General features: G+C 26.4%; 2 protein-coding genes across 2 annotated transcripts; both read left to right on the top strand.

The window, feature by feature from the left end:
* The first annotated feature begins 2,972 nt into the window (after positions 1 to 2,972).
* On the top strand, positions 2,973 to 8,136 carry LOC112709802 (acyl-protein thioesterase 1). Its single transcript, XM_025761776.2, has 7 exons — positions 2,973 to 3,228; positions 4,120 to 4,240; positions 4,952 to 4,988; positions 5,068 to 5,137; positions 5,350 to 5,475; positions 6,647 to 6,995; positions 7,819 to 8,136. Exons 1-7 carry the CDS (start codon positions 3,192 to 3,194, stop codon positions 7,895 to 7,897), a joined length of 819 nt encoding a protein of 272 aa, XP_025617561.1. The 5' UTR covers positions 2,973 to 3,191; the 3' UTR covers positions 7,898 to 8,136.
* A 1,399-nt stretch (positions 8,137 to 9,535) lies between these two features.
* On the top strand, positions 9,536 to 11,715 carry LOC112709801 (uncharacterized). Its single transcript, XM_025761775.3, has 7 exons — positions 9,536 to 9,839; positions 9,972 to 10,046; positions 10,139 to 10,380; positions 10,486 to 10,568; positions 10,728 to 10,839; positions 11,166 to 11,240; positions 11,319 to 11,715. Exons 1-7 carry the CDS (start codon positions 9,803 to 9,805, stop codon positions 11,526 to 11,528), a joined length of 834 nt encoding a protein of 277 aa, XP_025617560.1. The 5' UTR covers positions 9,536 to 9,802; the 3' UTR covers positions 11,529 to 11,715.
* Positions 11,716 to 12,166: the final 451 nt, after the last annotated feature.

Here is a 12,166-nt window from a genome sequence, read left to right as displayed (position 1 = left end):
TATAGTGATAATGGTAATATTTTATTGAGTGGAAATAAAATTAAATCAGACTATAGTGTTTGATAAATCATATCCTTTTTTTATTAATTATAGCTTTTATCCTAATAACAACAACAATTATATTTTTTCCTTTGGCGCTCAGTGTAAATTATTAAATTAATTCATTGTAACATGTTTAGCAAAAACCACGTTAAGTTACATTTTTTTTCAACAATATATCGGAAACTTTGGACGTGCGGATATATAAACTTATAATAATTACTAGAGAAAAAAAAAACTCAAATTATATTTTAAGAAATATTAAATGAGTCACTTTGATTTTTAACAAATTTTTACCAATCTAAAAGTTTTCGAGAATTATTTTTATTAAATGGATTGGATTGGTCTTTTTATCATTTTAAATAAGAACTAATTTATTTGATAATAATAGCTTTTAGAATCCAACTATATTATAATAAATTTTGTTAGAAATCTATTTATGTGACACGTACGTTATTAAAAACTTTATTAAAAATAAGGGAAAGATCAATATATTTTACGGAAATCTTTTTTGGATATTTTTAGAATAATAAAAATTTGTTGAAACTAAAATGTCTAATGTAAAATTTGTTACTCTAATTAATATATTAAAAATTATCTACTGGCTATAATGCAGTTTCATCTCTAGATGATATTTTTAAGCAAAAATTAAAACTTTTCGTGCCGTTTTAAAAGCTTCTAAAATTTAAGACCCTAGCAATAATTTAGTCGGTGACAATTAAAAAATATATCATCGATTTGAGTACAAATAAACGCAAATCAGATTTAGATAAATACTGCAGATGATATGTAAATCGAATTCGATTTATAAACATTTTTAAATTTGAGCGTCATTAGTGGACTTGGCAACAATTTTGGACAACAGTAGATAAAAACATAGTTTGTCATAATTTTTAAAGCATTGAATCGTCGCTAATTTATACATTTATTGGGGTGATTCTTTTTATTATATTTATTTAGGGGTGGCATGCAACGGGACGGGTAGAGACGGGTTTTTGCTCTACCCGATCCCGCTCCGCTGTACAAAAATCCGTGTAGAACCAGTCCTGCTTTTACCTGCGAATAGTAAAACGTTGAACCCTAATTCGCTTTTATGGGTACCCATCCCGCTCCTGTAATTATTAAAATCCAACAAATAAAATTAAATTTCAAAAATTATATAATTATCATCACATACATAACATAAATTAAAGTAAAAATTTAAATATGATATAATATTATTAATCATTTACTAATTATTTTACATATATTATACATATTATATATTAAAATTATATATTATATATATACCGGGACAGGTATTACTTAAATCCGACCCTGCTCCGCCCTTTTTAAGAATTCGCCCCCGTTAAAAGTCCATCCCGGTGCGGGATGGGTGATTGCCTGCCCCGAACGAGTAGAGACAGAATGAATACCTGCGAGTTTAAGTAGTGCTGCCATCCCTATATTTATTAGCTTACTAGTTTGTGATAGTTTTTTTTATCATATTTAGCGACGGTTTAAACTCTAGAACATTATATGAAAAAAAAAATGATCAACAACATAAAACATATAGTATTTAATTTATTAAAAGAGTGTATCATAATCGGTAAGAATAGTTTATAGGGTTAATTCTAATGTCAAATCGAAATCAACTAGCTACGACAACAAACAATAAAAAAGTACGATAGCATATTACTTCCATTGATTTTAGTAGTTAATTAGTACACTTCTTCTTTCATTTCTTTCTAATATCAAGTAATTGAAAATTAAAAGGTTAGAAATTAGTATAATTGGTATCCATCAATCAAGCAGGAACTGATGATAAGGGGGAAAAGAAAGGAACAATTAGGACAAAAATAATCATGATTTGATACCATAGAAACATCCATGATAGATGGTTATTTTTTTCTTCTTGTTTTCAGCAATATAATATTCTTGAGTAGTATGTTTGGTTTTGGTGAGTAGATATAGTCTTAGTGCAATATTTGAAATTGGGTATTTAATAACTATATTTTTGTTTTGAATAAATTAATTTTTAACAAAAAATTTAATAAATTGATTTATGATATTTTAGAATATTAAAAATATTATTCTTAGTAAAGTATATGAATAAATTATTCTTTAAAAAAATTCATACAATGTAATTTATTAACTATTTTATTTTTTTAATAATTACGAATTAATTTGTTGCTTTTTAAAATATATTAATTTATACTTTTATTTTCTTATAAACTAATTTATCTAATATTTTAAACTAACTCATGAAATTTTCTATTAAAAAAATTTCAAAGTAAAAATTACTAGAACTAATTTAAAATAGGTTTAATTACTTTGTTGGTCTCTATAGTTTCGTAAAATTTTTAGTTAGGTCTCTATACTTTTTTCTTTTTAATTGGGTCTGTGCACTAATTTTTTTTCAATTGAGTCCCTACACTTTTTTTTCTTTTATTTGAGTTCCTGTACCAATTATTTTTTTAGTTGAGTCTCTACACAATTAAGCCAATTATTACAAAGAGAAACCTAATTGAAAAAAAAATTAATGCAGGAATTCAATTAAAAAAAATTATAGAAATTTAATTGAAAATTTTGCGAAATTATAGGACTAACAGAATAATTAAACTTTTAAAATATTGCTCACAGTATAGTTCTATATTATTATTATTATTATTATTATTATTATTATTATGGCCATTGCCCACAAAGCATAGATTCTCTCTGTGTATGTGCCTCTGATTCTTTCTGCCCATAAAAGCTCTCTTGCTTTTTATAGTCTCTCTACACACAATGCATTACCCATCTTTTCATGGATTCTATGTGATATTTGAATACTACAAATTTAAATATTTACATAAATACTAAGAATTAGGAAATTAAAATGGAAATACATCAAATTTAATAATACAAATAATTTATATATTTATAGACTCTTCTAGGCACATCACTTAATAACCGTGTCGTGTAATGTGCACACAACACGTAACATAACATAGGTGCAACCTCACTCACTCAAATCACTCACTTCAAAATTTGATTCCATACTCCACTTTTTCCATCTTGTATAAATTAGGCACCACTCCCTTATGATTTTTTCATTCATTGCAACACAAGAAACTCTTCCTTAAACCCTATACACTCACTTCAATAGTTTGAAATAATAAAACACTTAAAAGATGAGCTATGCACAACACTCTCCTCCTTTGGGGTCTGGTTAGTTCTTTAATTTGCAACCCTACTTAATTATTTATTATTTTTGGTTGAATTTTGGATTTATTTCCTAGTTGTATATATGTTTAGATAAACTCATTATTAATATTTTCACTTTTGCCATAACCCTTTCTCCTCCTCATATATCACAATATTCATAAAAGAAAATGAGCCGACTTAAAAAAAAATAGTATATACATTAAAAAAGTTTTTAAGTATACTAATATATCGGTATTTCAGTCATTTTTAACCGTTGATATTAATTATATATATTTTTTATAATTAAGATCAACAATTAAAAATTACTTAAAGACCAGTATATCGGTATACTTAAAAGTTTTTTCATACATTATAATTCTTCTTTTCATTTCTTTTTGTGGCGCATATCTGTCTCTATATATAATAGCAACTAAAAGAACCTTTTAATTGACAATTGCTTTCTCTTAGGTTTGAACTATAGTATTATATATAGTTCATGCAATTTACTCCTTAAAGCTTGGCTGTTGGACCATTTAGAAATATTGTTACTATTGCTCAAGATTTATTTGAAATCTACAAGGTATTACTAAAACAAAAATAAGTTTTAGCGACAAACTTTGAGTAACAAGAATATATTATTTCTTTTAGTTAATTTAATTTTTTATTATTATTATTATAACAATTGGTTATACGGTTTTTGTGACCATTAAAAAAAATTTATGGACAAATTTTATAATTGTGACTACAATTTTTTAGCAACAAAAAAATAAAATATTAATATTTAATTATCGATAAATATATTAGGAATGATTTTAATTGCTTTTAAAGGCAAAACAAATTGTTTCTAGTAATTTTTCTTTGTAGTTTAATAATATATAGTTGAACTTGTATTTGATTTTTTTTTTTTTTTGGCAGGTAGTAAAACACCTACTAGCAGAAGAACTTTTGAGTTTGGAAAGACACATGTAGTGAGGCCAAAAGGGAAACACCAAGCTACTATAGTTTGGCTCCATGGTCTTGGTGACAATGGGTTGAGGTATGAATAATATAGGGAAAATACATTTTTCAACATTAAAATGTAGTATTTTGTGTTGATATATATAGAATTATTCTATTATTTTTACATTTCAGTATATAAATTATAATATCTTTCTTTTTCTATTATTAATCTTGATAAAATTGTTCTATAAACTAACATTAACTTTTGGATGTTTAAATAATATTAATTTCTGAGAAATTTAGTATTCTCTTAGTTATGGAATTTATAAAGTTACTCTTATTTGTTTTTGCTTCTTTGGTATATATATGCAAATTATTGTGTTTTCATGTACTTGATGGTAAAATTTTGAGGGTTCTTGTTTTTAATTAAAAATATTATTTGTACATTAAAATTAACTACTAAAATCAATTATTAATATATTTGTGTATAAATATATATATATGTTATTTAATTTATTTTAAATGTGTATTTATATTCTAATATGTATTTTATACTAATAACTAATTTTGGTGGCTAATTTTAGCAAATTTTAATTGATGGAAGATTGATTTGAAAGAGTATATACAAGATTCTTGCATTTGGAGGGGGGACCATGTTACTACTACATAATTTATTTATTTTTAATTTCTTACCAAAATAAATGAACACCTTGATATTTACATATGAATAACAACTTGAACATTATTCTATGTTATTATTCTTAATTAGAACATACACAACATAATAATTTTTTTTTTTGTGTGGCAGCTCATCTCAGCTCCTGGAATCCCTCCGTCTTCCAAATGTAAGAAGAATTTCTCATTTTGATAAATCTTTGTTAAGTATAAAAATTATTAAATAAAATATGGTGCTTGGTTTTGCAGATAAAATGGATTTGTCCAACTGCTCCAATCCGTCCAGTAAAGACACTTGGCGGTTTTTCTTGCACTTCATGTATGTTATTATATCCTTTATTTTTTCTTCTAAAATTAAGAGTGAAACTCGAATCTAAAATTTATAAATAAAAATGAAAAGGTTATACCTTTTGAATTATAATTTATTGGCGTTATTATATTCCTCATTATATTTATATACATATAAAAAGTAATTTGTTATAATTAAAATATTAATATTATTATTATTATTAATGAGTGATTGGGATGCAGGGTTTGATATGAGAGAAGTATCCTCTTCCTCCTCCTCTTCAGAAAATGGTGGAAATGATGATTGGGAGGGTCTAGATGCCTCAGCTTCTCACATTGCCAACTTGTTGTCTACTGAGCCAACTCATGGTACGCTATTTCTTCTTCTTCCTAATACATATATAATAAGAACAATATTATATTACCAGTAAATATTATTATCTTTAGTCGATCAATATTTGATCAGCAATAATTTATACTTATATTTATAAATATTTTACATACAATAAACATATAATTTATAACTATATTTGTCAGAATTTTATATATATAAATTAATATAATTATATTAATATTTTTTAAAATTTACTCACATAAATTAATAAAATTTATTTATTAAAGATAATTTAGTGTTTGTGCTAGTTAAATAATGACAAAAAATATTAAAATTGTTGATCCCAAAATTTTCTCATATAATAATTCATATAATTTTATTCACAGTCATTTTAAAAAAATAATAATTTAAAATTATTTTATTTAATTTAATATTTATAATTACGTATTTATTTTATTTATTAATATTATCAAATTTTTTAAGCAACAATTAAAGAATATAAAATAAAATAATTTTAAACTATTTTAAGTTAGTTATTTATTGTCTTCATTCAAAATATTTTATTTTATAGTTTAAATTTTTAAAATAAATAATTATATAATATAATATCAAAAGTTTACAACCAAAATGTTTAACCATTTTTCTAAATAAATAAAAAATTTTAACATAATACAAAATAGACTTATATGCATGCATAATTAATTTATTAAAAATATAATTATTCATATATGTGTGTCTTTTTATTAATTTAATTTTTACTAGGACAAATAATTTAATTTTATAATATAATATCTAAATTTCTACAATAAAAAAAATATAAAATGCCATGATTGATTCCATTTTTATCGATAAGAAAAAAATTCAACATAAAAAAAATTATGCAAAAATTTACAGTAAACTCTTGGGACTTTTTTAAATAAATAATTTATATCTTATTGATCAATTTATATCACATAATTTATTTTGTTTATAGTGTAAATAAAATGAGTTTATATGTATTTTATTTACATTGTACACGAAATAAATCAAATTTTGTTTTGTATGTATCTCATTTACAAATAAGATATTTGGAGTTTGGAAACAAAAGTACGTTTTCTGTGTAAATGAGATACATATTAGATATACTCTGTCTATCCACTTAAAATTTTATAAATAAGTAATAATTTTGTAAGATTATTTTGAATGATGTTATATATTGTATGGCAGTGAAAGTTGGAATAGGAGGGTTCAGCATGGGAGGAGCAGTAGCAGCATATTCAGCAACATGCTATGCAATGGGAAGCTTCTCAAATGGAATGCCTTACCCTCTCTCCAACCTCACTTCTGTTCTTGCTCTTAGTTCATGGCTTCCTGGGGGACCCACTTGTAGGACCCTTTTAAGGAACAACAACAACAACGTTAACACCATACATGCTAAGACTCGAGCTGCTTCATTGCCTATTTTCCTTGCACATGGAATTGCTGACGATGTTGTGCTCTATAAATACGGACACCAATCTGCTCACTCCTTATATTCTGCTGGTTTTCGATCCATCACTTTTAAATCTTATGATGGGTATGTATCTATGCATCTTTTTTCTCTATACTAATAACATGCTTAATATTATAATGGTTTTAGTAGTTATAAATTAAGGTTAGTTATTGCTTGAAAAGTATTGTCGAAGTTTCTTAATTACTTTAGTCATTGTAGCATTTACACACAAACATATATATGGTGTATAGTTATATAACTTTAATTAACAGTATTTAAAAGAATAATTATTTAAATTAGTCTCTCAAATTTAAAAATTAAATATTTTTAGTCTTTTAGATTTTAAAATAGACAAAACAGTTTTCAATGTTTATCTCTGTTAAATAATACGGTCTTAAAATAGTCTCTAAAAAATTTTTAAAATTCTAAAACAGTTAAATTAAATTGAAGAGGAGTTGTATCGTCTAATACAAAAACCGTTAAAAATTATTGTGTATTTTGTAATTTGAGAAGACTAAAGTGTTTGGTATTAAAAATTTTAAAGATTAATTATCGTAATTATTCTATTTAAAAATGTTAATAAAACTAAAAATTATTAAATAAATATAAAAGAATATTATATTAATTTTAATAATATTTTTTAAATATGATTAAAGTTGTATAGTGACTATAATCAACATAATGATAATTATTATAGAGTAAAAACTTATATACAATTATATTCATATAAAATTAATAATTAAAAATCGTTAAATAATTTAAAATTTTTTACTAAATTATCATCTAATCATTCTTAATTATTAATTTCACATAAAAATATTTGTACTTAAATTTTCACCAAATTATAGACTTTGCCTGTATGATATCATTACTTATTAATTAATTAATTATGGTGCATGCAATGCAGGATTGGTCATTACACAATTCCTACAGAGATGGATGATGTCGCCAATTGGCTTAACTCAAACCTTGGCCTTGAGGGATAAATTAAATAAAATTGCAAGAAATTAAATACTGATGTTGGTTGTTGCGTTGAAACAATGAGGGAACTAGCCACTTGTCTGATTTTCGCCTATGTTATTAACAATACTAATTATTAATTAACGCTTGGTGATAGTTGCACTCTATTATGTATTGTACTATTTAACATTACAAGGGAAACTAGCTTTAATTTGCAAACAAGTATGTATATGTAATAAATATATAATCCTCTTCTTTTTTTTTTCCTTTTCTTTTTTAAATCTTTATGCACAATTATGGTTATTTAAATGTATGTTTAAGTATAGTTCAATTTGCATGATTTACCATGCATAATATATAAAATCCACTAAAAATGAATTTTTGTTGAGTTTAAATTTTATATATTTTTTAATTGATTTTTTATGTTATTGTATTTTAATAATTTTGAACTTTTTTCTTCTTATGTTTGAACGTTGGCAGCAAAAAACTTTCCCATATATATACCTCTAAAAAATCGTTTAAACTTTAAATTAACTGTAAATCTTACTTATTTTTCATTTATCCGCTTCTTCACTTTTAAATTTAAGAAATATCTAAAGTAAATACCAAATTAAATTTACAAATAATTATATCCAATATATAACAAAGATGTCACATAGTAAAACTTTGAAGTCATAAATCATAAATAAACTCAGTTTGTCATTTTATATACTGTAAGAAAAAATTTACGTAATTTCAAACCAAACGTTATGATAGTCAAAATGAATTGAATTCGTCAAACTAACTCATTTATTCACAAAAAATAAAAGTAAAGTATTTTTTTTATTCTCAATATTTGAGATAAGTTTTAAAGTTGTCCTAACATTTAAATCCTCTTATTTAAGTCTCTAATATTTTAAAATTAGCTCAATTTTATCCTGCTAACATTTAAATCCTCCTATTTAAGTCTCTAATATTTTAAAATTAGCTCATCCGTTAACAGAATTGACGGCGTGACAAAATTGAGACGATTTTGAAACGTTAGGCGACGAAAATGTTAAATACAAAAACGATACATAAAAATAAATTTTAATTTTATCTTTCAATAATATCAATTTTTTACTGTATATAATTATTCAAATATTTTTTAATCACATCCAAGTAAATTATACTTAATCACATTACTTTCATTCTAGATAAATTTATTTTTTATAATTACTCTTAAAGATTTTTACTCATCATGAAATGTTCGTAGAATGACTAGTACATAAACTTGCGAAAAAAAACTTGTATAGTGTTTTATATTATTTTTAATTAAAAATACTATTTGTATATTAAAATCAGTTATCATGTATTTGTGTATAAATAAATATGTAGTTAAACTTATTTTTAATATATATTTTATATTTTGTGAAAGCTCAAGTGCAGTAAATTTCACGTGAAGTTGATAACTAAGAGCTGTTAGATAAAATTTAGTCAAATTAATCAAATTATTTAACCGCACTTAACTATCAACTTCATTTTATTATTTTAATAGTTGATTTTGGTGTTAATTTTAGTATACATCTAATCTAGCATGATTATTTTTTTTAATTTATAGTTGAAAATAAAAAATGAAGTGAAACCTTTCTTTTTTGGTCTTGTGTAAAACCTTAAAAAAATAAAAATAAAGCACAGCCCAACCCAGCCCAACTCAAAACAAATAACAAAACCCTGATTCTCAAAACCAAAAACCCTAATTCCCAATCCCCCAAAGAGAAGAGAGACAGAAGCGAAAGTGACGAGAGCAGAAGCTACTCACTCAGGCGACAATTCAATCTCCCCTCTAACCCTTCCTCTCGGCGTCGCACCGCCGCCGTCACCATCTCGCAGTTCGCAGGTTCGTTCTTATTCTCGCAATAAATCCATTCCGGAGAAATTGTTCTTCGATTATTGCGTCCAGATTTCAACAGATGAATGCCACCGTGATTAATGGTTCTAACACACAAGGTTCGTAATAATCTCTCTGTTTTCACTTCTTTCTGTTAGAGCTACAGTTTCTTAAACACACTTATGAACTTCAACTTCGAAGCAAAATGCTCCAATTTGTTATGTGTTAATTTGTTTGTCCTTTACAAGTAGAAAGCAAGAAGAGAAAGAAAAGACGAGCAAAATCGGATCCAGATCTTCCCTCTTCTACAGGAAAGGTCGATTGCGGTAAGGTTACTCCATTCCTTTGTAAGGTTTGCTTAATTGTTGAAGCAAATATTTCGCATAACTGATATTGAATCGAATCGAATCGAATACAGATCAAAACGAAGCAGCGGATGGAGTCTTAGTTGATGATGACTTGAATGAGCCAACAATGGGAGAGAAACTTGCTACTCTCACCTTAGTGGATGAGAACAAATCCAAAGAAGATAAAGTTCAAGAATCTTATGATCCTGTAAAACCTCCTAGTGCAGACTCTGTTCATGTTTTGCTTAAGCAAGCATTAAATGCCGACGATCGCACCCTTCTGCTGGATTGCTTGTATACGCAAGATGACAAGGTTCAAATTTTCTTCTATTCCTTACTCTTTTAAGTTTTAATCTTAACATTGAATTGTGCTCATGCTATAATATATCTCTTATGGATGATTGAACTCCGTTTGCAGGTTATTAGAAAGTCAATTGCACAGTTGAACCCATCCAATGTCCTAAAGCTTCTACATTCTCTCATTTCCATTATTGAAGCTAGGTAACACATCCTAAAAGTAAATGGTTTATATTGTCTATGAATAGCATGGCAATGCTCCTTTTGAGTATCCAACTTAGCTTCAAATAAGTTTAGAGCTGATATATTTTTTGCACAAATTCCTGATTAACTATATAATGAAGTTTCTCTCTCTTTCTTTAGGGGTGCAATTTTGGTATGTGCTCTTCCATGGCTAAAGTGCCTACTTGTGCAGCATGCCAGTGGAATAATGTCCCAAGAATCTTCATTACGAGCTTTGAATTCTTTATATCAGGTTTGTTTTGTACTTATGTACAATCAATTTGATGATTATATTAGTGAAGAACTTCGGCTTCCTTGACTTCTAAGTAATCATTCTTTTGTATTTCATGTCTTCCTGCTGTGCTTGAGAAAAGAATTTTGTTTTAATGTGAAAAATATAATCAACCCTCTTGAACTTTGTTTCATTTGCATTTTACACCCAAACCTTCTTAAAACATGCAATTTAACGCCTTTTGTCAGCTGCTTCTAAAATTACCCTTCGGTTAAGCGATAATTTCGTCAATAAAACATTGTGTGATTATTATATTTTATTTTTGATTGGATACGTTGATTGTGCAGCTGATTGAATCAAGAGTCTCCACTTTCAAATCGACTATTCAGCTTTCGAGTTGCTTGGACATTCTTTACTCGGGAGTAAGCTGCTTTCTGTTTTCAACATGTAATTAGCAGGTGATCAGCATTGACCTTATCCATGGTTTTGTCTTTGAACAGGTTATCAATGCCGCGGAAGAAGAAGATGAAGCAGCAGTGCCTGTTATCTTTGAAGACAATGATGATAGTGAAGAAGAAGAAGAATCAGATGAAAGGGATGCAATGGAAACTGACCAAGATAACAAACATGAAGGAGACCAATCAGATGAAGAAGCACTTGATGGTGATAGTGACTTTGAAGATATTGATGATACGATGATGGGAGAGTGATCATGATCATGATGTCCATATAATAAATTTTAGATATAGCATAAATTGATGTATTTCATTGTTATATCTTGGAACATACCATCACAATTTTTGAAGGTTTCAAGAGACTTGTTTATTGGCTCAGTTAATCAAGTATTTGAAATGTTTGATCTTTTCACTAATTGAATGAATACCAATTTTGAGTTTATGTTTACCATATTTTTGGTTTTCCTTTGAGTTTTTGTTGAACACGCGTTTCATGAGGCAGCTCACGAGGAATAAGGAGTTCGATCGTTGTAGTTTGTAATAGGCCTCAGGAAAATTACATCTTTTCATGTAATCATAAAAGTTGAGCATAGTCAAGGTCAAATCTCATTCCTTTGGTACGTGGTTCATTCTGCCAGGAGCATGACCTTGATCAATCAATAAGGCTTAAGACTATTGATAATGTGCACCCAAAAAAAAAATGGCTACACAAATCCCACGGGTCAATAGTCAAATTGGTCTTCGAATAATTTTTTTAATAAAATTAGTTTTTAAAAAAATTAATATCAATTTAATATTAATCATATTCATTGATTTTAAATGTTTATTGATTTTGGATAGGGTTTTTGTGATGGGATAGTTGCTGCTACGGTTTTGCAATGATTTACATGTTT

The sequence above is a fragment of the Arachis hypogaea genome, chromosome 9, assembly GCF_003086295.3.
Source record: "Arachis hypogaea cultivar Tifrunner chromosome 9, arahy.Tifrunner.gnm2.J5K5, whole genome shotgun sequence".
In the NCBI taxonomy this organism is placed as follows: Eukaryota; Viridiplantae; Streptophyta; class Magnoliopsida; order Fabales; family Fabaceae; genus Arachis; species Arachis hypogaea.
This window is presented reverse-complemented; position numbering and strand designations above follow the sequence as displayed.